The sequence below is a fragment of the Danio rerio genome, chromosome 10 (assembly GCF_049306965.1).
Source record: "Danio rerio strain Tuebingen ecotype United States chromosome 10, GRCz12tu, whole genome shotgun sequence".
Classification (NCBI taxonomy): Eukaryota; Metazoa; Chordata; class Actinopteri; order Cypriniformes; family Danionidae; genus Danio; species Danio rerio.
This window is the reverse complement of record NC_133185.1, coordinates 6,051,356-6,077,961: the sequence shown is the minus strand read 5'-3', so window position 1 is coordinate 6,077,961 and position 26,606 is coordinate 6,051,356. Positions and strand designations below refer to the sequence as shown.

General features: G+C 33.5%; 2 protein-coding genes across 5 annotated transcripts in view; one reads left to right on the top strand and one right to left on the bottom strand.

Moving 5' to 3' along the window:
* Nucleotides 1–1,492: 1,492 nt before the first annotated feature.
* diras2 (DIRAS family GTPase 2) lies at nt 1,493–11,582 on the bottom strand. Its single transcript, XM_005155552.5, has 2 exons — nt 11,479–11,582; nt 1,493–5,219 (listed from the first exon to the last, which is right to left on the bottom strand). Exon 2 carries the CDS (start codon nt 5,199–5,201, stop codon nt 4,602–4,604), a length of 600 nt encoding a protein of 199 aa, XP_005155609.1. The 5' UTR covers nt 5,202–5,219; nt 11,479–11,582; the 3' UTR covers nt 1,493–4,601.
* The window catches only part of syk (spleen tyrosine kinase), a 58,083-nt gene continuing 42,586 nt past the window's right edge, over nt 11,110–26,606 (top strand). For 2 of the 4 annotated variants that reach the window (XM_021479147.3, XM_005155539.6), the window contains exon 1: nt 11,110–11,354. The gene's annotated coding sequence lies outside the window, so the exon portion shown is untranslated. Of the gene's footprint in view, nt 11,355–21,536; nt 21,772–26,606 lie in introns of those variants that run through there. The other 2 variants (NM_212843.2, XM_005155538.6) reach the window with 2 other exon arrangements.

Genomic DNA, 26,606 nt, shown 5'->3' with positions numbered 1-26,606 from the left:
AGCTAATGAACAGATAGTAATTGCTCTTAAGAGATAACTACATGTTAGGCGCATGTCTATGGTGCCCATTTGGTGCCAAGTTGCATGTTTTTGGACTGTGGGAGAAAACTGGGGGAACTCTGGAGAAATCCACGTGAGCACCGGGAGAAGATTTAAACTCAGCACAGAAACATCAGCTGGCTTGTTAAGGACTAGAACCAGTGACGTTCTTGCAGTGAAGCAACAGTGCTAACCACTGGGCCACCGTGCCACCCATCTAGGAAAGGTGGAGTAGGGGTGAAAGATGGCTTTTTTATGGAACGTAGGGAATTTATAGTGGCTGAGGAATCGTCTGATTGGTGAATAATAAATTGAATAATGTGGGACCGGCCACAAGCAGTCATGAGCATGTGATCCTCTCGAAATTAGACTATAAATAAAAAAATTTAATTTTATTAGTGTCTGAAATTATGTATCGTCTGGATTGGCCCTGTAAATAAAAATACAGTAATTGGACAGATGTATTTGTTTTTTGTACAATAAAATGTTTTAAACTGTTTATAGTTTAATTAAATTAAATTTAATTTAATTTAATTTAATAAAATTTTATTAAATTAAATTAAATTAAGGGTGCTTTCACACCTACACTTTTGTTTCGGAACGTGTCTCGTTCGCCCAGTTAGCGCGGTTCGATTGGCATATGTGAACAGGGCAATCGCGCTCTGTTTCGCGCCAAAGTAATCGCTCCGAGATCGCTTGAATGAGGTGGTCTCGGCTCGATTGAAACGAACCCTGGAGCGGTTCAATTGCAGTGAGAAAGCGATCCGATCCGAGCGCGGTTATATCACAGTGTTTTATGGATATGTAATAGGCATACGGCTATATGAAGAGAGAATTATGAGTAGGGCGGGAAGTTTCGCGAGTCTCCGGATGCCCGCAAACGAGTGATGATCTCCCGGTAATCTCGCGTCTCTCTCCCAGTCCTCAAATAGGCATCGTCGCGCACCCTTCTCACCCCTCCCCACCGTGTCTCTCCTCAGACACGTCACGCGCGCGCACCCTGTCAATCACCACCAAATCACCACCTCTCCTGACAGCTGAGCGGGACGCTGCAAAATAAACCCTGACACTCTGACCAATGTAAGGAGAGTTTACTCGCACGTGACTTGTTGTAGCTCTTTTGGTCCGATTAGAAACTTTGCAGTGTGAAAGCGAACCGCTCCAAGAGCAAACAGCAACAATGTAACAATTGTAATCTCTGTTTCGGAACAACTGAATCGATTCACAGGTGTGAAAGCACCCTTAATTAAATTAAATTAAATTAAATTAAATTAAATTAAATTAAATTAAATTAAATTAAATTGAATTAAATTAAATTAAATTAAATTAAATTAAATTAAATTAAATTAAATTAAATTAAATTAAATTAAATTTAATTAAATTTAATTTAATCAGCTTAGTACCTGAAAACAGCAATGAATCTCAAAATATAGGCAACTGTTGACTTTTTTTTGCAGTGTAAGAATTTCGCCATAAAAAATTGTATGAATTTTGTAAGGTATATCTACGGTGGCCATGAGAGCTCAAACACCCTGCAAGGTAAGAAAAAAAAAAACACTTGGAAATATAAAAACATTAACAAATTTAAAAAAAGGCATCAGCTTGACAATACAAGTGCAAGCAAATTCTCACAACATGTGCAAATGCAGAAACACACTGCAAATAGTGCAGACCACAACAGAAATATGTTGGGGGATGTTAAAAAGTAATGAACATGGCTACTTCCTGTTTAGAATGAGCAGTTATTTAACGTTAATTCTTCACATCGTTACAGTGAAAATGTACAAACAGCAAGTAACCATAGGATCAGGACTTTAAAATAAACAAAAAGAACTCACAGATCTCCAAAAACACTACTGACTCTAAACAGGAAGCAGGCTAGTTCCTCATCTTTATGGTCCCCAGATATATTTCTGTTGTAGTGTTTGCTATTTGCAGAATGTTTCTGTATTTGCATGTGATGTGAAAACGTGTGTGTGCTATCAAATTGAAAAATGTATTCTCAGTTTGTTAGAGTTTTTCTATTTGCATGTGTTGTTTTAACTTGTAGCATGTTTAAGCTCTCTTGACCACAGTATTGTCACATTCACCAGCGATCTAGCCCATGCAGATCTGCTGGTATATGGACTACAATATCCGGTCATGCAACACACACCCATACCTGCTCCAAATCTCAATTGATTACACTCCCACGGCTGATGCGGCTCATGGATTGATTACACCACACATATATGCGGCTAAAGCTGCGGTCACACTGGACTTTTCTCTCCATAGACTTCCATTCATATGCATCCGAATGCATCAGACCGGAAGCGCAAGCTTGTGCATCAAGTTTCGCAGATTGCTGCGCTAGAAAGTTCAAGCTTGGTGAACTGTAACCTGCGAAAACGACCAGCAGAAATTTTAAATATGGAACAATCACATGCTTTATTAATGTTTAATCATCTTGTTTATTCCCGCCCCCTTTTCGCAGCACTGTACAACAGAATTTCGCAAGCTCTAACTCTGGTGTGACCGCAGCGTCACTTTAAGATTCTTGAGTCTTGTTATCTGTTTTTGTGACATTACAACGCGTATTCCTTGCCTTGCCTTCCATGTTTGAACCTTGCTTTGTTTTGTTTGTTTATTCTTGTCTTCTGCCTGCCTTTTGACCATCTGTCTGTTTATTGACCACGACTCTGGATTGCCCGTATACATCTGTTTGCTCCTATGTTGACTGTTGCTTGCCTGCTAATAAACCCTGCGTTTGGATCCGCACCTCTGTTGTTAGCATCACTTCACATTATAAAAGACTCAGCCATGAGTGAGCCATACAGTATGTATGTGTGGTGTAATCAGTCCATGAGCAGCGTCAGCTATAGGAGTGTAATCAATGGAGACTTGGAGCAGGTGTGGGTGTGTGGTGCATGACTGGATCTTGTAGTCCATATACCAGCAGATTTATAGTTCTCCAGCAATCTGCATGGGCTAGTATAGAGTGCATGTATATCACTCTTTTGTGAATAATGGAAAAAGCACCATAAAAACATGAACTTACTGAGAATAAAATTGCATTACTTCAGATGCATTCCTTTTAAATCATTAGTTAGAGTTTGTAATTACATTTTTATGATGCTTTTTTGTCATTTTGGACGTCCTCCTATTCACTATAATAAATAATGGCCTGGATATTTCTCATAACTGTAACTTTTGTTCCATGTAAGAAGAAAAGTCTAAGGATTAACTTTAAGGTACTTGAGTATATGAAGGTCACCTCATGTAATCCTTGCTCCTGGAAATGTACAATGGACGAGTGATGTCTGCCATTCCTGTCCTCAGGTGTAAACAGTGTAAACCCAAGCATTAAAGGGTTGGATCACCCAAAAAATAGTAATTATACACTCATCCTCAAGTCGTTCCAGACACCATAGGATTTTCATTCATCTTCAAAACATAAATAAACGTTTTTAATGAAAGTGTTTCTGTCTCTTAATTAAACTCTATTTACCCCAAATTAAAAGTAAATAAATCCATAAGAATCAAGCAGCTTAATTCAAGTCTTCTAAAAAGACACATTAGATTTCATTTAGGTTTTTAAAGTCTGTTTTTTGTATGAAGAGATTGAACTTCTTCAAAATACTTAAACAAATCAGTTAACATGTACATATTTTCCAGTCTCCTAAAGAATGATTTGAGTTGTGTCATTCAAAGATTTGAATTGTGTTTTAAAGAAAATGAATAAATGTTTCAACTCATTTTAAATAAGTACTTTAGAGTCATTTTTTAAGTGTAAGTGAACAAACTATGTGCATAATGTTAAAAGTTAAGTTGAGCCATTGGGTTTACAGACTTTTTTAAAAGTGGAATCAACTTGTTGCGCATAAGGCAATAGGTTTAAAGTAGCTAATCAATCACTTTTTTTATAGTGTCTACAGAGAAGCAGCTTGCCCAGCAGGTACACAACATCATAAGACATCAATATTAGGTTAGATTTAGGTCATGATGTCAAGTGACCAAAATTTAACATGTAGTCAGCGTCTAAGGACAACGCTATTTTGACGTCAAATAACGACATCAAATTACGTTGGTATTTGGTTGATTTTAGGTTTTGTTTGAAAATGACCAAAACCCAACGTCTGATAGATGTCATAGTGATAACGTCCACACAACGTCAAGGTGTAACATGATTAGACGTTGATATTAGGTTTGACGCTGGATATTGATGCCAGCCTGACGATGGGTTCTGATGTCAACCTGATTTTTATTTCCAAACAAAATCCAACGTCCTCATGATGTTGGGGTACATTTGGATACAATGTCAATATGACATCATATTGACGACCTGTGCCTGCAGGGTTGACAACAAACCCTGACAAATGTCTTGAAATACAACATCTGAGTGTATTTAGGTTTGGGAACCACTGGATAAGTGGAATAATTACTTTGAATGATTAGAAAATAATGCACCCTCAATGTTTCTGGAACGACTTTGAGTACATAATGACAGTATTTTAAATATTAGGGTTAACCAATCCTTCAATATCATGAATGTGAAAACGTTTTGGTTTTTCAGACACACTTCTTCACATGACCACACATTTGCCTTTCAGCTTCTCAGCCCGTTTTTGCTGCTTGCTCTTCTTGCCGTCGATCTGAAGGCTGACTGTCCTGCGCTTCTCCAGGTTGAGCAGCTCCTGGAACAGCTCTTTGACGTTGTGATTTGTCTTGGCTGACGTCTCCATAAAGGCACATTTCCACTTCTTTGCCAAGGCCTCTCCGTCACCGCTCTCCAACTCACGAATGTTCATTTCATCGCTCTTGTTGCCCACCAGCATGATGGGGATGTTCTCGATGTCGCCTTTAATCTGGCAGATCTGCTCAAATATAGGCTTGAGCTCCTCCAGAGACTGTTTGCTGGTGATGGAGTAGACCAGGATGAATGCGTGGCCTTTGGTGATTGACAGACGCTGCATGGCTGGAAACTGGTGGCTGCCTGTGGTGTCTGTGATCTGGAGGGTGCAGATGCTCTTGTCGCAGCTGATCACCTGCCTGTAGGTGTCCTCGACAGTGGGGATATAGCTCTCTCGAAACGTCCCCTTCACAAAACGCAGGACCAGCGAGCTCTTGCCCACCCCGCCGGCTCCAAATACAACCACCCGATAATCATTGCTCTGTTCTGGCATGATTCTGAAGGTTAAGGCCTGGATGGAGGCAAATGAAGAAGAAATGTTGAAATACAAGTACAATCCCAAATCAAAAAAGGTTGGGACAGTATGGAATATTCGAATAAAATAAGAAAGTAGTGATTTAAAAAATATATACTTTGACTTATATTTCATTGCAGACAATACAACAAACATTATTTAATGTGTTACTCATGATTTTTATTGTTTTCTCCCCAAAATAAAAAACATTCCAATGTTGGTTCTTGCAACACATTTCAAAAAAGTTGGAACAGTAAAGCATTTACCACTTCATAATGTAGTCATTCCTTTTCGCAACACTTAAAAGATGTTTAGGGCCTGAAGACACCAAGTGATGAAGTGTTTCAGGTGTAATTTTGTCCCATTCTTGCTGCAAAGTCTTAAGATTCATTGTCACATTTTGCCTTTCAAAATGCAAAACACATTCTCTATTAGAGATAGGTCAGGACTGCAGGCAGGCCAGTCAAGTATGTGAGTCCTCTTCCTCCACAGCCAGGACTTTGTAATGTGTGCAGGATGTGGTTTTGCATCGTCTTGTTGAAATTATATTTCTTTCTTTTGTTTGGCTTCACTGTCGTCCCCCTACACGAGTTTAACTAAATTTTGTTAGTTACTTTGTTTGAATTTGCTAATTTATTATATTATTTTTTATTAGTGTAAATATTTATGTTTATAGCATATATTTGGGCATTATTCTGGTTTCACTTTTGTACATTAAATCACTGTTGTTGGCTGTTCTGTTGTCTGTCTTTTGCTTACACCATCACATTGTGAAATTACCACAATATTAATACTTATAAGTAAGTTTCGGTAAAGTTACGACAGATAGGCGTGCGCTTTGTCTATCAAACAAAATCCACTCCTATACTCCACTGGAAAATCAAAATGTTCCAAAACAGGCGACTTAAATGTGTCTGAGGGATCTGCAATCTTAATACTATGTGAAGCAGCCATCATACAGTAACCGAGTGATCGCTCACTCAAGTCACATGACATGGCATGCACTTGGAATATACTAACTTTAGAATATACTATTTAGAACAAAAGCTCATCATTACTAATACAATTTAATCAAATGTGATAAAATAAAGATGTTTAAATTGGTTCAATTAGTTAGAGACAAGTGACATCAACCTCAACAATGGGCAGCAGGGGGCGTGAGAGTACCGCGGTATGCTACGAGAGTTTCGCGATACGTATCGTGGTTGGTGTATCGCGATATTTCGGTTCTGTTTGTAATATCGTTACACCCCTATGAAATATGTCCCTGGAAAAGAAGGCAGCACATTGTGTTCCAAAATCTCTCTGTACTTTTCAGCAACACTGGCGCTATGCAAGATACCTTTGTTAAGGGCACTTAACCATGACAGACCCTGGCTTTTGTACTTGTTGCTGGTAACAATCTGGATGGTTCTTTTCTCCTTTGGTCCAAAACACCCAGTGTCCATTTCTCCCCTCCCMCCCCCTCCYCCCCCCCCCCCCCCCCCCCCCCCCCCCCAAAAAAAAAAAAAAATTGATGTACTGATTTATCTGACCGCAGTACACCTTTCCACTGTGGGATGGTCCACCCTAATGCGTCATAGCCCAGAAAATTCGACTGCACTTCTGGACACTGTTAACATAGGGCTTCCATTTGGCACAGTACAGCTTTATCTGGCATTTGTTGATGAAACCACATATTTTGGTACTTGACAAAGGCTTGTCAAATTAGTTCTGAGCCCATGTGATGATATTGCTTATAAATGAATGACGATTCTTGATGCCGTGCCGCCTGAGAGATCATGGTGCGCCCTTGTTTATGCACTAAAATTTCTCCAGTTTCCTTGAATCTTTCAATTATGTCATGCAATGTTGAAGATGTGATATCCAAATGTCTTCCTATATTTCTTTGAGATACATTGTTTTTAAACATTTCAATAATGTTCTCATTTAATTGTTGGCAAACTGGCAATCCTCTGCCTACTTTTAAAGGACTTCGCTGCTTACATTCACCTGTTTCAAATCACATCATTATTCAACCAAATTGCTACTGTCCCAATTTTGTTTGGAATGTGCTGCAAGAAGCAAAATTCATAACAACACACCTGTATCTTATCTTAATAATAGGTAGGAAATAAACACACATAAAATAGTGAGAATTGGCCCGGTAAAACAAAGTGTTAGCAAAAGATTTAAATCCTGTTATGAATTATAACTTGTTCGTCAATAGTTTTTTTTTTTTAATTATTATTAATGTAAGGGATAACGAACATCCAAATGGATGTTCTTGCAAAATAAAGGCTGACAGATTTAATAGGAGTTGTTAGACTGAAGAGCTTTTCTCTGCAAAAACAATTGGCTGGATGTACAGTTGAAGTCAGAAGTATTAGCCCCCCTAAATTATTAGCCCCTCTGTTTATGTTTACCCTAGATTCTGTTTAACAGGGAGAAGACATTTTTAACATATTTCTAAACATAATAGTTTTAATAACTCATTTCTAATAACTGATTTATTTTATATTTGCCATGATGACAGTTAATAATATTTTACCAGATATTTTCAGCACTTCCATACAGCTTAAAGTGACATTTAATGGCTTAACTAGGTTAATTAGGTTAACTAAGCATGTTAGGGTAATTAGGCAAGTTATTGTAGAATGATGGTTTGTTTTGTAGATTATCGGGGAAAAAAAACTTAAAGGGGCTAATAATTTTTACACTAAAATGGCTTTTAAAAAATTAAAAACTGCTTTTATTCTACCTGAAATAAAACAAATAAGGCTTTCTCCAGAAGAAAAAATATTATCAGACATACTGTGAAAATGTCCTTGCTCTGTTAAACAAAATTTGGGAAATATTATATAATATTAATAAATTCAAAGGGGCTAATAATTCTGACTTCAACTGTACATTATTCCACTTATTCCACAGCTATTTGACTCAAAACTAAACAATTAGACATAAAATAGTTTAAAATCTTTCATTTTGTCTTATTTTTGTCTTTGACCTATCAAAATGAAGTATTTCACAGAGCTGTTTAACAAAAAAAAGAAAAGAAAATATATGGTAATAAAAATGTGACAACACTTTGAAGTTGCACATTAAACACACCTAAATTTGAAATTTGAAGCTTTTGTGTGCTTTATAAAACATGTTTTTAATAATCTACCTGACATGTACGTCCGGGCTTAAAGTTTGTGCAGTTTGTTGAAAAACAAAACTATTTTTTGTCACTGACCTTTTTAAAAATCTTAAAATCTTCCCATTTGCATCAGTTTAGCACATGAAATCAGCCAAACATACTGTGTAATATTATATTTACTTTAGCACTTTCTTGTTACTGTTGTAAAATTTGACCAACAACAATAATTACAAATGAATAAAAATATTAGTAAAATATACAAATATACAGTTGCACATCCGAAACATACATATATGTGGATAGTGTAAACAAAGTCTACCGATAAAATTAGTTCTGTGATTAAGTACACTACAGAAATAAAATTATCAAACAATTCAGAAAAGTAAAAGTACATTTTATTTCAGCAATCAATTCAAGCGTGTTAAAATTCAACTTAGATATTTTTACAGTAATTGGAATTGTTTAAGTTTACATGATTCTTCATCAAGAATTCTCCAAGACGATTATTTAAAATTGACCAAAATAATTCTGATATTGCAGCTTTGCACTGGGGGGTTTTCCACTTGTTTCAATGCTGTGTTTATGATTGTTTTTGTTGTTTGGCGTAGTAAATTGCTCTGTTGTGATATTTGGAGATAACTTTCTACTCAGTAATCAAGTTATCTATTAAAATCTCTGTCTCAGTATGTAAATACGCTATTGTACAGATTATAACAAAACCATCTACTGTGTTGTTTACGTAAATGTTTTTTAGGTCCCACTTTAAATTAAGTGGCCCTAACTACTATGTACTTATATCAAAAAAAAAAAAAAATACAATGTACTTACTATGTTTATAATGTATTTGAGAACACTTGTGGTGCTCTTGAGTTGGGATAGGGGTTGGGTTATGGACAGGTTTGGTGGCATGGGTAGGTTTAAGGGTAAGTTAAGGTGTAAGGGATGGTCAACAGTGTATTTACAAATGTAATTACAAAAGTTAAATACAGATGTAATTACATACATGTATTTAATCAAACATAAGTACAAAGTAAATACATGTATTTACACAATAAGTACATTGTAACAAACTTTTAATTCCCATGTAAGTACATATAAGTTAAGTCAACTTAATATAAAGTGGGACCGTTTTTTATTATAGACTGTATTATAAAAATTACTTATTGTGTCTAATGTACTTAGACACAAATGTACTTATTGTGTCTAATGTACTTAGACACAATAAGTACATTGTAACAAACTTTTAATTCCCATGTAAGTACATATAAGTTAAGTCAACAATATAAAGTGGGACCGTTTTTTATTATAGACTTCAATTCTATACCATTTATGATAAAAAAAAACAAAGAAACATATATGAGGAAAAGAGGAAACCATTGACATACATAGTAGAAAAAAACTCTATGGTAGTAAAAGGCTACCTGTTTTTTAAAATTCTTCAAACTGTCTTCATTTGTGCTCAACAGAAAAAAAAAACTCATGCAGGTTTGGAAGTGAAGGGTAAGTAAATCATGACAGATTCTGCAATTTTGGTGTGAACTATTCAGGTTTAGTTCCATGCAAATATTGTAGGTGAAACTTACAGTTAAAAGGGACTTAAAAGAGAGACTAAGTAAGTTGCTCAATGATGTTATACAACTTAGTTAAACAAATTAGACATAATTCTGTATTTTTCTGTATTTATGAAATAATTTATCTTAAGTCTTTGCGTTTAAGTTTGATGTTTGAACTGAACAAAGTAACACCAAAGAGAGTAGACTTATTATTAAAACTCCCTAGATGAAGCATGTAGGCTACTTATACACAATCTTCAGTCTGAGGGGAAAAAGACATTATGTACAATTCAATTCAATTGATCTTTATTTCTATAGCACTTTTACAATGTAGAATGTGTCAAAGCAGCTAAACTTAAAAGTTCTAGTGAGTTGAAACCGTGTCAGTACAGTTTTTAGAGATGAATTTCAGTTTAGTTCATTCTCATTATGTGCACTAAGCAATTATTTAGGACATGTTGATAGTATTTTAACTAATATTATTATCATTGTTATATTAGGCACATTCAAATTAAGACTTAATGCAGATCTGTTTAACTGTGCCTTTACAGTGATACGTCCAACACACGATACTATGTTTTCTTTTCGTTTTCATTCTATCAAAACCTGTTTTAAAACATTATAACATCGTTTTTATTTCTTATACATGTTTTTTTTTTTTAAGTATTGTTTATAAAAAGAACTTTGATTTACCATTGTGCACTGAAAAAAAATGATTCAAAGATGATTCCTTGGATTTACTAAATTTTTTTAACGCTAAGTGGTTGTAAACAATTTATTTGGGCTGAATTTAAACAAACAAATTAAGTTAAACATTATTAAACTTAATTTGTTTGTTTAAATTCAACACAAATAAATTGTTTTCAACCACTTAACGTAAAACAATTTAGTAAATCCAAGGAATCATCTTTGAATCATTTTTTTCAGTGTGTATGAAATGTGCTATATAAATAAGCCTTGCCTTATAATTATCGTTCTTGGTGTACTATAAGTGGGTCTTTAACCATGATTGTTTCAATACAGAAACCTTTTCATAAACATTTATTAAAGTATATACTATTAATATTACTACATATAAAGTATAAGGCACAAAAACAAATCCTATTAAACAGTTCAAATGAATGTTTCCATACTCAGCTTCCATACTAAAACTGTATACGCTATGTACAGTAATCAGAGTCAACAGAGACTGCTGGCCAATGAGACTCTCTTCCAGTCTGACATGATTAGTGGAGCCACCAGAACGAATATCAAAGCCTCACGAGCAGCGATTGTTTGCTGAGCACATGGATGCGAGCAAAAACGGCGACGGGGACGATTTTTGAATACATTAGTACGGATTAAATCCGACGGTGAAGCGATAAGGATGTGATGCAGCGCTGCTGATGGTGCGGGCAGGATGAGGATGCGCAGAAAACACAGACGGGATAAAAGACAAAGAGAAAACAGCCGCAGACTGTAAGTACAGCCTATATACTACTCCTTTAAGATTATATAATATATAATCAATTATTTATAATAGTTACAAAAGGAAAACATACACAATTAGATGTTATTCAGGTAGTGTTATTCAGAAACTCACCTAAATGTTGATGTATGAAAGACGCAGTGTTAAAATCCGGTTGTCATGTCACGATGGATTTTTTGGGCTGTTTTTCTGGAGCTCTGCGGTTCCTCTAAAGCTCCATCCGAGGCATGAGTGCGATATTTAAAGGGGCAGCGCTGTTTCCTGCATCTGCTGCTGACTCCTCTCCCATTATCTCTCCGTGACGTCACGAGGGATTTCAGCACTTCTCCCTCCTGCTGCTGCAAAACACATATGAGCAGCCCTGCCTCATTACCCCGGAGGCTATTTATATGCCGCGCTTCCGTTTGTACAGTTTACAGATCTTGAAGGGCATCGATGAGTTCATTCACACTTTCTTTTGGAAAAGTATTGCCATGGTTGTGTACTGCGCTGAGGTTGGCTTTTGCCGTTCCTGTGTTGGTGATATATGAGCGTACTGCACATCTGTCATTATTTTAATATTTTATTACTGTTGATTTATTTATTTCATTCATTCATTTTCTTTTCGGCTTAGTTCCTTTTTTAATCAGGGGTCGCCACAGCGGAATGAACCGCCAACTTATCCAGCATATGTCATACGCAGCGGTTGCCCTTCAGGTTGCAACCCATCACTGGGAAACACCCATACACTCACATTCACACACACAACACATACACTACGAACACGAGGAGAACATGCAAACTCCACACAGAAACGCCAACTGACCGAGCTGAGGCTCGAACCAGCGACCTTCTTGCTGTGAGGCAACAGCACTACCTACTGCGCCACCTTGTCGCCTTATCTACTTACTAGCATATTTAATTCAGATTAAAAATGACCCCAAAGCATCATACTCTCAGAAATCCAAGTACAAAAGCTGTCACAGGGGTAACTTTACAACAAAAAACACTATTGTTCTTTTGTTTCTAGTTGCCCATTATTAGTACCTTTAGGGCAGGGGTCACCAATCTCGGTCCTTGCCTCAACACACCTGCCTGGATGATTCAAGTATACCTAGTAAGACCTTGATTAGCTTGTTCAGGTGTGTTTGATTAGGGTTGGAGCTAAAATCTGCAGGACACCGGCCCTCCAGGAACAAGTTTGGTGACCACTGCTTTAGGGTATACACTTTTGTACCTTGAAGGTTCACTTTTTTATCTTAAAGATACTATGAGCAGGGATGGGCAGTATTTATGATATGCTTTTACTGTTGAATGACAAGCATTTCAAATATAATTCAAGAGTTCACACTTAGCTGATGATTAATTATAAAAGCTTGTTTGGCATGCTGTCCCGGGAGAGAGCCCTGAGCTCATGAGATCCTCGAGCCCAGGGCTCCCTCCCGTTGCAAGGCGGGAGGGGAGTTTGAGCTCAGGTAGATCTCGAGAACTCCCCTGCTGTAGTAACCAATGAACAGTAAGTGATTGCTCTTGAAGATAATTACGTACTAGAAGCATATCTATGGTGCCAATTTAGATTATTCAGTTAACTTAATTGCATGTTTTTAGGCGGTGGGAGGAAATCAGGGAACCCGGGGGAAACCCACGTGAGCACGGGGAGAAGTGCAAACTCCACACAGAAATGTCTGCTGGTTTGGTAAAGCCTGGAACCAGAGACATTCTTGCTGTGAGGCAACAGTGCTACGCACTGGGCCACCTTGTCACCCATCTAAGAAGGAGGAGTAGGGGTGGAAGGGGTAACGAAGATAACAGTGGAATGAAACCCAGGGTATTTGTAGTAGTTTAGGAGTCATCTGATTGGAGCGTAGTGAATTGGATAATGCGAATCCAGCCGCTAGCAATCATAAGCACGTGATCCTCTCGAAATTTGTTTATACATAAACTTCACAAGAATATTTTATAATTTGTATTTGATAGGCAGTGTTGGGGAGTAACTACAACCCAAGCTCATTCTGGAAACGTAGCCCCGCGGACGTTTCTGGAGACCGCGATTTACGTGGTACATAAAGGTTGCGTTTGGTTTTTTTTCGAGCGAACGCCGCGAGGCCGGCCGACGGCTTACCTCCGAGTGGAGGGCTTTCCCAACGCAATCAGTTCGACCGCCTAGCTCACAGCGTTGCGTCGGTGGAGCGGAGGCCCCGGAGGAGGACGAGCCGGAGCCGGCCGCGGTGGACGACGACCGGGATCGAGTCAGGGGAACAGCGGGTTCCGGAAATCAGGTAAGACGAAAAACGGAATCCGGAAAATGAATCCGTTCGAGACGAGAAAAAGCGCGCACAGCGGCCTCTCGTGGATTCGCGAAAACAAAAAAACGCTCGAATACGTACCGGTCCGCAGAAATGTCCGCGGGGCTACGTTTCCACAATGAGCCCGGGTTGAGTAACTAGTTACATGTAATTGTGTGGCATAATTTGATTACAAAATAAAAGTAACAATAATTTGTTACAGTTACTGAGAAAAAACTGCAACCCAGGCTCATTCTGGAAACGTAGTCCCGCAGACGTTTTTTGGAGACTTTAATATACGTCCCAGGAGGTACGTATTTTTGCAGTTTTTGTTTTCGCGAATCCACGAGAGGCCGCTGTGCGCGCTTTTTCTTGTCTCGAACGCCTCTCGCGAGCACACTATTCTCACGTAAAAAGCCACCGGAGGCCGCTGTAGAGCAACCGCCTGTCCGACTGACCGACTAGCTGAATGACTGAACGATTGACTGGGCTGCCGGCCAATCGGCCGACCTCGCCACCCTCCTCCTCCTTCCCTAAACTTAAGTGACGATTTATGAAAGCAATCCGGAAAAAGAAATGCCCTCTTCCAATTTTGACTGCATTTTCAGATTTCACCGCATTCTCGCCCCGTTACGAACTCGTTCGCTTTATTTTTTATGATTCTGTTTTTTTGTCTTATCTGATTTCAATACATTTCTAAACATAATAGATTTAATAACTAATTTCCAATAGTTGATTTATTTTATCTTTGAAGACTCAAGTCTCAAGACACTTCTATACAGCTTAAAGTGACATTTAAAGGCTTACCTGGGTTATAATAAAGTATTTATGGGACATAATAAAGTGGCTGGTGAATGTATTTATAAAATGAAATTGTTAGCTTGGAAAAACAAACATAAATATTAAATTATGATAAACTCTGATAAATTATTCTGTTTAGTTAAAACCGATGTTGCTAAAGGTTTCCTTTTACAAAATAATTTGTGGTCAAAACTGTTCTCTCTTTGTATTGGCATGTTGCGTAAAAAGTGTGTATATATAGTGTGTGTATATATATATATATATATATATTACAATCTTAATCATATTTTACTCTTTAAAATGCTGAAGTAACACAAACTGTCACATTGTTTTCCGTAGAGTAATTAACACATTTAGTGGCCTTTTTTTAAGTGACTTTAGATTTAATGACATGTTTTACAGCTCAACTAGAACAAGTTTATGAATGGCTAACCGTACAGTATGTGCAGCAGGCAGTGTACGCTAGTTATTTACCCCTGATTTTTTTTCTCTGCAGAGTTTTTAAACAAAATATTAAAGGGGATCTATTATTACCCTTTTTACAAGATTTAAAATAAATCTCTGATTTCCCTGGAGTGTGTATGTGAAGCTTTAGCTTAAAGTACCAAGCAAATAATGTTTTATAACACTTTAAAACTGCCCTTTTTTAGGCTTTGATTTTATTTGTGCCATTTTGGTGACTGTTGCTTTAAATTCAAATGAGATTGTGCTCTTTTCAAAATAAGGTGGAGCTACAACTGCCTACAGATGAAGTCAGAAAGCCCTGCTTTGAATTTTTATTAATTTAAAAAAATATTTCCCAAATGATGTTTAACAGAGCAAGGACATTTTCACATTATGTCTGATAATATTTTTTTCTTCTGGAGAAAGTCTTATTTGTTTTATTTTGGCTAGAAAAAAAAAACAGCTTCTTGAGAAATTCTTTGACGTTTTGGGGTCAATTATATATATAATTTATTTAATATTTTTAAGCTATATATTTTTTCGATAGTCTACAAAGCTAACCATCGTTATACAATAACTTGCCTAACTACCCTATCCTGCCTAGTTAACCTAATTAGTTAAGCTTTTAAGCTTATTTTACTTTAAGCTGTATAGAAGTGTCTTGAAAAATAATCAAATATTATTAACTGTCCTCATGGCAAAGATAAAATAAATCAGTTATTAGAGATAGATTATTAAAACTATTATGTTTAGAAATGTGTTTCTAAAATTTCTCCGTTAAATTCTAAAATAAATGGGTGGGGGGGCTAATATTTCAGGGGGGTTAATAATTCTGCCTTCAACTATATGTGCCAGCATAGTGACAGATTTTAAAACAAGACTAACATCCTATGCTAATGAGTTAGAGACCATGACTTATGGGCGGGGCTTTCCACCTCTGACAAGTACAATGGAAGATTGTCAATCAAAGTGTTCCTGCAGACTGTTTTTATGAAGTGTGATTATAAAAAATAAAATGGATAATTTTTATCCATATAAGCTGGTTCTATTGACAGACTTTGCCACACATTTGTGTATAAACCCTTTATAAAAGTATTTTTTTTTTTCTTTAAAACACTATGGAAATTATTTAATACAATGCTTTTAAATGAAAAACAAAAGCTGCTGTACAATGTCACACATTTTCATTTGTGTATTACAGTAAACGATTTACAGACACAATTCAGAGATTTCTGTTCTGTACATGTGGGCTTGATGAGATCAGCTTTGATCAGTTTCGGAAAATAAACGGCTTCTAACCACAACATCTATTGCTATAATAGATGTGGTTGCTATGAACGTGTTTCAGATAATCTGAGGTATTGTGCTGCCCCCTGCTGTGAACATAAAAAATATTTTATACTTCAAAACTGACAGCAATATACAGTTGTAGTATTATTAGCTCCCCTGTTTATTTTTACCCCAATTTCTGTTTAACGGGGAGATTTTGTTTAACACATTTCTAATCATAATAGTTTTATTAACTCATTTCTAATAGCTGATTTATTTTATTTTTGCCATGATGACAGTACATAATATTTTACTAGATATTTTTCAAGACACTTCTATACAGCTTAAAGTGACATTTTAAAGGCGTTAACTAGGTTAATTAGATTAGATTAGATTCAACTTTATTGTCATTACACATGTACAAGTACAAAGCAACGAAATGCAGGTTAGGTCTAACCAGCAGTGCAATAGCAGAAAGTGCAGGATACAGGTAAGTTATAAAGTGCATGAAAAACGATGGTGATATTTACAGATGGATGTACTATCAATATTATATACAGGTTGTACTATGAACAGAGATTTACAATGAATATGTATGTATTGCTATGTGCAGAATGTACAGGTTGCTATTAATAATCAGAAGTGTGCAGATAAATAAACATGATTACAAATGTATATGTGCAGTGGGTGTGTATATAATTACAAATGTCCATGTGCAGTGGGTATGTACAGTTCAAATAAGTAAATCAGTGCAATGTGGTGCAATGTGCATTGTGCAATGTGCAAATTTTAAATGTGCAAATGTTAAACAGTGCAGTGATTGTGAGGAGTTTAAGTTAGAGGAGAGTGGGGGGTGTATTAAAATATTAAAATATTATAATAAATATAAAAAAAATTAATTAGGGTAACTAGGCAGGTTAGGGTAATTAGGCAAGTTATTGTATAATGATGGTTTGTTCTGTAGACTATCGAAAACATTATAGCTTGAAGGAGCTAATAATATTGACCTTAAAACTGCTTTTATTCTAGACGAAATAAAACAAATAAAACTTTCTCCAGTAGAAAAAATATTATCAGACATACTGTGAAACTTTCCTTGCTCTGTTAAAAAAAAAAAGTAAATTAAAATGTGGGCTAATAATTCTGACTTCAACTATATTTAGGTTGGGGTCAATAGGATTTTAAATGTTTTAAAATAAGATTATCCTGCTCAAGGTTGCATTTATCTGCAATTATATTGCACTATAAATTAACTGTTCAAACGTAGTTTATAATTTAATTTAAACATTTATTCCAGTGATTTTAAAAATTAATTTTCAGCTTCACTACTCCAGTCTTCAGTCACATGATCCTTCAGAAAAAAACTTTAATAATGGTGAGAATAATAAAAGCAATAATGACTGTGGTAATAATTTTAATTTGAAACTACATAAAATAAGAAAGCAGTTAATTAAAATTTTAATAAATATAAAAAAAAAATTACATTTAATAAATGCCGCTGTGGTAAACAAAATAATTTACTTTAAAAAAAGAAAAGAAAACTGACCCAAAATTATACCTACTTTTATTTAAAAAAAAAATAATAATAAATTTAAAATATAGAATAATCTCCAAATACAATGTTAAAAATACAAACATTTTGTTAATATTTCATAAAATATTTCAATAAAGAGGAAAAAAGTCCAGTATTTTGCATTAAACCTTTTCCTTTTATACATTTATTATATGTTACATAACAATAATAATTACAATGTCTATAATTAGTTATTACCAAGTTTCCGGCTATGTGTGGCCTGCTTAACTTGTGACAAAAACTGAAGCACTGCATAAAAATCATATTTGCTATCTGAAATTCATGTTTGCTGTCATTAAATTTTCATATTTTTTTATTAATTCATTCAGTTGTTCATTCTTTCATTTATTTATTTGGTTTGTCATAAATGCTGTAATACAATTGAGGCAAACTAAATTTCCTTTGTTGTGAAATAATAAACATTGCAATACTGCTTACATCTTATACCTGACACTATTTCACTGTTAAAAACTGAGCATTGCTAGATAAACTGAGACTCCACCCTCTTTGATTTGATTGGCCAGTCATTTTGAAGCCCATGAGTGCTGATATGCTGAACAGTTGAGGCAGACCGAATTCTCAATGTTGTCAGATATTAAATATGTAACATACTTGGTCTACAAATGACTCTCTTTCACTGTTAAACACTAAAATGTCATGCTGAAATTACTTATTGAGTAATCAAGTTACTTTTCAGTCAAAAAGTAATTAGAAAATTCATTTAAATACAATTTTAATTATCATTAAATATATTTTTAAATATATATTAAATATATAATTAAATATATATTATAAATATATATTAAATATATTTTATCAGTAAAGATATTTTTTAAAGTAACTTACCCATCACTTAATCCTATAATACCCATAATAGTTTACCCCAAAATGAAAATTCTGTCAACTCTACTTGTTCCAAACCTGACTGAGTTTCTTTTTTCTGTTGAACACAAAAGAAGATATTTTGAAGAATGTTGGAGACTCACTTCAGTAACGGTATTCACTAACAGCCAATGGTTACCGGTTTCCACCATTCTTCAAAATATCTTCTATTGTGTTCAACAGAAGAAAGAAGCTCAGATTTGCAACCCCTTGAGGGTGAGAAAATAGTGAGCACATGTTCATTCTTGAGTGAACCGTCTCTTTAACCTGCAATCCACCATTCAGAGTGGAAATGTCACTGGGTTGTGAAATCCTCTGATGATTGCTCTTGCAGGTGTGCCGCGGTTCTCTCTGTTTATGAAACATGCCTCAGTGTAAACAGAAGATATACTACTCCATCACGCAGACAGATGCACTGAAGACTCATTACAGAAGTACAGTAAACTGTGTCCATCACAGCTCAATGAACCGCATCACACATCTGTTTTTCCTGATCACACACTTTCCACTAGTGAACATACAGTTTGGTTCATGGAGTATCTTTAAGTGTTTACTATTTTTGAATGCTTTGACAGTATGGGGCTGCATGATATTGGATCAATTCAACATTGATATTTTGATTTAGTAATAGTACTTGCACTTAAGTATGATCTTTCAGTACTCTTTTCACCACTGGGCAGGAGTGATTGATGCAATGACTTTTGGGATTTGTAGTTCGGCAGGAATGTAGGAAGTGAACTCCAGCAGAGAAAACACTGCTGGCAATCACAACAATAAATAATTCATTTTCTTTTTGGCTTAGTCCCTTTATTAATCTGGGGTCGCCACAGCAGAATGAACCGCCAACTTATCCAGGATAGGTTTTATGGAGCGGATGCCTACCCATCCCTGGGTGAACAATAGTAATACTAATAATAATGTTTATTGTATATAATGTTAACAGTAATGTTTATTTTATAAAGCGCCTTTCTGGTGCTGAAGACATACAATATTTACAATAACAATAATAATAAAGAAAATCAATAAAAATAGTAGAATAATAACAATAATAATAAAGATCAAAATATAAATAATAAATAAATAAAATCAATAAAAATGATGTTCAGTTGAGGTCCGAATTATTCGCCCCCCCTGTTTATTTTTCCCCCAATTTCTGTTTAATGGACAGAAGTTTTTTTTCAACACATTTCTACACTTAACTCAATTCTAATAACTGATTTATTTTATCTTTGCCATGATGACAGTAAATAATATTTAACTAGATATTTTTCAAGACACTTTTATAAAGCTTAAAGTGACATTTTAAATGCTTAGCTAGGTTAATAAGGTTAAGGTTAGGGTAATTAAACAAGTTATTGCATAATGATGGTTTGTTCTGTAGACTATCGGAAAAAAAAATAGCTTAAAGGGGCTAATAATTTTGACCTTAAAATGTTTTTTAAAAATTAAAAACTGCTTTCATTCTAGCCTAAATAAAAAAATAGGACTTTCTCAAGAAGAAACAATATTATCAGACATACTGTGAAAATGTCCTTGCTCTTTTAAACATCATTTGGGAAACATTTAAACTATAAAAATTTGGGAAATATTTTAAAGAAAAAAAATTCAAAGGGGGGATAACAATTCTGACTTCAACTATGCTTTAAGGAGAGATTTGATTTCAGAAAAATCGTACATATTGAATAAACTTTTTTAAAATATGTGCCAAATGTACATCTTGGCACAAAAGTGATGTGAAGGAATGAGCAAAAAGTTAAATATTCACTACACAATTCCACAATTCCTTCATGTCATCCTAACACAAATCGATTTAGTTAACGTAATTATTTTTACAAATTCAAGTGGATTGAACATGAAACACTTAAGTTGTTACAAAAAGTCTAGAATTGTGTTGATACAGCTCATTTAGTAGTTTGAACAAGCAAAATCATTTTCAAGTATTCAGTATTATTTTAATCAAACAATCTAAAAAAACAAACAAACAAGTTTTGGGTGAAATATCACAGTAAAACTCAACACAAATCATTCATGTTCTCCCAACACAAAAGCGATAATATTTTTTTTTTTTAAGTGGATTGAACATAAATCAACAAGCAGCTCATTTTTTTTTAATGTTGACAAACTCAACTGTTGGGTTAAATTGTTTGTCCATATTCCACCTATAATTTAGTTAAAGCAACCCAGCACTTTCTGTTAAAAGCAATTCATTGATTTTACCTAAATATGTGAGTAAATCCTTTTGTAACGTGGAACTCTCAAGTTGACCTTACTTTTTCACTCATGCACGCCGTAAATTTACTTAATAATTCTAAGACAAATCAATTGTACTCACTGGTAACAATTTATAATAAGGTTCATTAGTTAATGCACTTACTAACATGAACTAATCATGAACAACACATGTACAGCATTTATTAATCATAACTGAACATTTACTAATGCATTATTAACATCCAACTCCCTGCTTGTTAACATTAGTTAATGCACCATGAGTTAACATGAACTAACAATGAACTACTGTATTTTCATTAATTAACGCTAACTAATAATAACAAATACAGTAGTAAATGTATTGTTCATTGTTTGTTCATGTTAGTAAATGCATTAATTAACATTAACTAATGAACCTTATTGTAAAGTGTGACCTACCCACTTTTCTTAAAGTAAAGTCAACTACTAATTGATAGTCATTGCAAGTAATCACTTTTTAAAGAGTGTACATACTATGATGATTGATTAATTTAATTAATAATATAAGAAAATGTACAGTACATTAGGCCTCACTGACTGCATGACTATTCATGTATTGCATATTATATATTTATGTTCTGAGATAGAAGAGGAAGTTAAAGATAGGACAAAAAAATGGTGAAGGAAGTAGGCAAGTTTCTTAAAATGAGGAAGTCTGCAAATAGCCGCTCTTACTGAAGTACTAAAGAAAAGGTTTGTGTCAGTACAAAAAAGGCAAGAGAAAAGGCGAAAAATCTTGCGCTTCTGGCATCAGTGTGTGCTTACAGTTTCAGCGTTCAGTCTGCGAGCGAGAACTCCTGAACTGGCAGCTTCTTTTGAACTATCCACTGAGTTTAAAGAGGCTCCACATCCTGTTCAGTTACAGACAGTTGAACATGGTATACAGCCACTGGCCAAACTGAGGGCACTTAAACAGTTAATACGGTAAGAATGGGTCTGGTTCTCTATGAATGATTTGTTTTATGAATGTTGTGCTGGAGTATGATGTTAAATTGAATATATTTCTAAAGCAAATTATGAGGCCTAAATGACTGAAAAAGCTCATAATAATAATAATAATATCAATCTTATTGGCTGAAACTGTGGACACTTCATATAGTCATAATGTGTCTGATCCTATATGAATGATTTGTTTTATAAATGTGTAATGTTCTGCTGGTGTATGATGTTAAACTGAACTAATTTCTAAAGCAAATTAGGAACCTGAATGACTGAAAAAGCTAAAAAAAAAAAATAATGATATTGGCTGAAACTGAGGACACTTAAACACTTCATGTGGAATGAATGTGTCTGGTTCTTTAAGAAATGTGTGTTTTATGAATGTGTAATGTGTGTGTGTAAAATCTTGTTCTGGAGTATGGCTATAACTGAACAAATTTCTAAAGCAAATTATGAGGCCTGTATGACTCAAAAAGCTAATAATAATAATAATAATAATAATAATAATAATAATAATAATAATATTAATAATGTTAATGGCTGAAACTGAGGACACTTAAACACTTTACAGTAAGAATCTGATTCTTTACAAAAAAGAATGTTTTATGAATGTATATTGTTGTGCTAAAATATGATGTTAAGCTAAACTAAATGATCACAAAATATATAAGAAATTATGTTGTTGGCCAAAATTGAGGATATTTAAACACAAAATACAGTGAGAATCTGTCTGATTTTCTATGAAATATGTGTTTTATGAATGTGTAATGTGTGTATAATGTTGTGCTGCAGTATGAGGTTAAACTGAACTAATTTCTAAAGCAAATTATGAGGCCTAAATGACTCAAAATGCTAATATAAATAATAATAATAATATGATAATAAAGTTTTTGGCTGAAACTGAGGACACCTAAACACTTTATACAGTATACAGTTTTATACAGTCTTATTCCCTTCAAAAAGGATGTTTTATGAATATATAATGTGTGTATAATGTTGTGCTAAAGTATGATGTTAAGCTGAACTAATTTGTAAAGCAAATTATTAATTTAAATGTCAAAATAATAAAAATAATAATGTTGTTGGTCAAAATTGAGGATATTTAAACACAAAATACAGTGAGAATCTGTCTGATTTTCTATGAAATATGTCTTTTATGAATGTGAAATGTGTGTATAATGTTGTGCTGCAGTATGAGGTTAAACTGAACAAATTTCTAAAGCAAATTATGAAGCCTAAATGACTTAAAAAGTAAACAAAGAAAATAATAATAATATAAATAATAATAATGTTAGTGGTCGAAACTTAGGACATTTAAACACTTTATACTGTAAGAATCTGTCTGATTCTCTACAAAAAGTGTTTTATGAATGTATAATGTTGTGCTAAAGTATGATGTTAAGCTGAACTAATTTTCTAAAGCAAATTATGAACTTGAATGACTGAAAAAGATTTTTAAAATAATGTTATTGGCCAAAACTGAGGACATTTAAACACTTTATACAGGAAGAATCTGTCTGATTGTATATAAAAATGTAGTTTTATTAATGTAAAATGTGTATTATGTGCTAAACTAAGCTGAACTAATTTCTATAGCAAATTATGAAACTAAATGAAAAATATTTAAAAAAAAATAATGTCATTGGCCAAAACTAAGACATTTAAACACATGAATCTGCCTGATTTTCTATGAAATGTGTGCTTTATGAATGTGTAATGTGTGTATAATGTTGTGCTGGAGTATGACCTTAACTGAACAATTTTTAAGCCCTAAATGACTGAAAAAGCTGAAGAAAATTATTATATTATTGCATTTCACATGATTGGCTCTTGAAATATTTCATGAGCATGGTTTGATTATTCCATTTGAAATGATCCTCACGTCAATTGTGGTTATTATTATTATTAGAATACTTACCATTTTGATGTGGCAGTAAGCAAATAATAGATAAAAGTTGCGACGTGTTTTAAATGATCAGTATAATAAGAGCACTTTGTTGTGGCATCGATCTGTCATTACTTCTGTAGCTTTGAGGGTAGTGGAAAAAGAAAGCTGTAGAAATATTTCAGATGTTTCTCTGTTGTCGCTGTTTCGCAACTCTTTTAAAGAAGAAAGCCATATTAGTTTTAAAGTCACATGTCATTTGAATAATTCACAAGCAATTTATAAATGATTAAATATCTGAGTCAGAATTTTTGACTGTGTAGTTTAATCTTTACGTTTTGTAAGAATTTAAAAGTTTTTATTTGAAACTTACCGAAAATGTACTCCTATTGTTATCAATTTAATTTAAAGTATAATTTAAAATAACTAAATTATATAATTTATACTAAACACATTGGTCACACTTTATAATAACTACACACTATAAATCATTTATTAGCAAATAGTGAATTCATTATCCGTTAAGCATTAACTCTACATTAATAAACGTTAGTAAGCAGTTTATAACTGCAGCTACAAATGCTCTATTCTTGACTTATAACCATATAAAATGTGCTTAATAATTGTATTTTCATACTTAGTAAATGATTAATTTTTCATTACTAAATTAAGTATCGCATTATTTACAAACCAGTTGTATTTAAGAGTAGTTAAGAGTTTTTAGGATCATTCAGAATGAGTTAGTAAATGATTAATAAACTATTAATTTTAATGTTTATGTGTCTTATTATTCAGGCATATATTAATGGTTACTATGTATATTAATAAATGCTTTATTAACTCAACTTCACCTAGTTTTGTGACATAATCTAAAGTGAGGACTATTCATGCTTTATATATCCCTTATAAATGACAAACAAAGGCTCAGTTAAATTCTAAACAGGAAAAACGACATTATTCATTCCTATTCAATTAAAGATACACAAATGAAACTGTACTTCAAATAAAAAATAAATCTTTGCAACCTGATCTAAAATAAAATCACTGTTGAGTTTAAACATTACATTTTATTACATTGTTTAATTTTTATATTGTTGTTTTATCCAGTTTTGTTGTATTTTGACACTCCTGTTATTCAGCAATGTTTAAACTTTACAGTAATTTTACATTTTAGAAAAGTTTGCACAGATTATCGTTCATTTGATTTTGAGCCTTTATTTGTCAGTTATAAGGCATTTATAAAGCATAAACAGTCCTCACTTTAGATTAGGTCACAAAACTGCATGAAGGTGAGTTAATAAAGCATTTATTAACCTATTAGTTGACTATTAGTATATGCCTGAATAATAAGACATAAATGTTGATTTCAATAGTTTATTAATCATTTACTAACTCATTCTGAATGATCCTAAAAACCCTCAACTACTCTTAAATACAACTGGTTTGTAAATAATGCGATACTTAATTTATTAATGAAAAATTAATCATTTACTAAGTATGAAAATACAATTATTAAGCACATTTTAAATGTGGTTATAAGTCAAGAATAGAGCATTTGTAGCTGCAGTTATAAACTGCTTACTAACGTTTATTAATGTAGAGTTAATGCTTAATGAATAATGAATTCACTATTTGCTAATGCTTAATAAATGATTTATAGTGTGTAGATATTATAAAGTGTTACCGTTTGTTATTAAACTGAACTTGGCTAACATGAACTAACAAGAAAACAATGATTAAAGATTTCCAAATATTGTGTCGCTCTGTGTTGGTCAATGCTAATTAATTAATGTTAAAGTGCCTCATAGCGAAAATTCTTCTAAATCAATTTGTTTTAAATTATGATGTAATCATTTGAATTAAAACTACACTGTGAAAATATGTATATACTCAATAAGTCATGACAACATGTTTTTAGTTAATTGTAACTTATTAAACTACGTTAATCGTGTTCTAACTTGATTTTCTAAGTCTGTTTAATATAATTTAAGTTCAAATGACAAATGAAAAAAAATGAAGGCAATCAGTATTGTTTACGGTGTATGAATGAAATTTTGTCTATGGACAACGTTTGTCTTAACCATTTCAACATTATTTCGTTTTTTTTAAATGAAATTATTTCAATATTCATTTCAATTTCAGTTTTATTTATATGACATGATTTAAAACACACACAAAAAACAATAAATAAATAAATATATAATAACAGATGCAAAAACCTTTAAATGTATTGTTCACGTTAGTACATTAACTAAAACTGAAGAGAAAGTTCACAGAAAAATTTTATTTACTTAATGTTTACACCATTAAGTGTTTTCAATTACTGTAGTTTTATGGGTTTTTTTTTTGTCAAAAACGAAAGAAGATATTTTGAAGAATGTTGCAATCTGGTAACCATTGACTTCTATAGTATTTATTTTTCACACTATGGAAGTCAATGGTTTCCGGTTTTCAACATTTTTCTAAATGTAAATCTTCTTTTGTGTTAGACAGAAAAAAAAATGTTTTTTTTTATTATTTCGTTTTTATATATTATATTATGAATATTCGTTTCAGTTTTATTTATATGACACATTTAAAAAACAATAAATAAATGTATGAAGAGAACAGATGCAAAAACCTCTAAATGATAAATATATATATATATTATGAAATTAGCATTAGTTTCCTATGTTTATATGCTGTTATTTCATTTAAAATGCAATGAAAATAACCTATTCAAACACTTAAAATTAAGAATCAAAGGTTAAATTTTAGAAGAAATGTTCAATATTGTCTATAAAAGTTCTTATGTGTCCATATTGACTAGCATATTTTCATTTGATAACTAAATCTAAATAATAGCACTCAATAAAATGGTATTATTTTGCCTCAGTGAAGCACATCTTACAATATCTCAGCAGAAAATCCCCAAATCACGTACTGTAATATACAG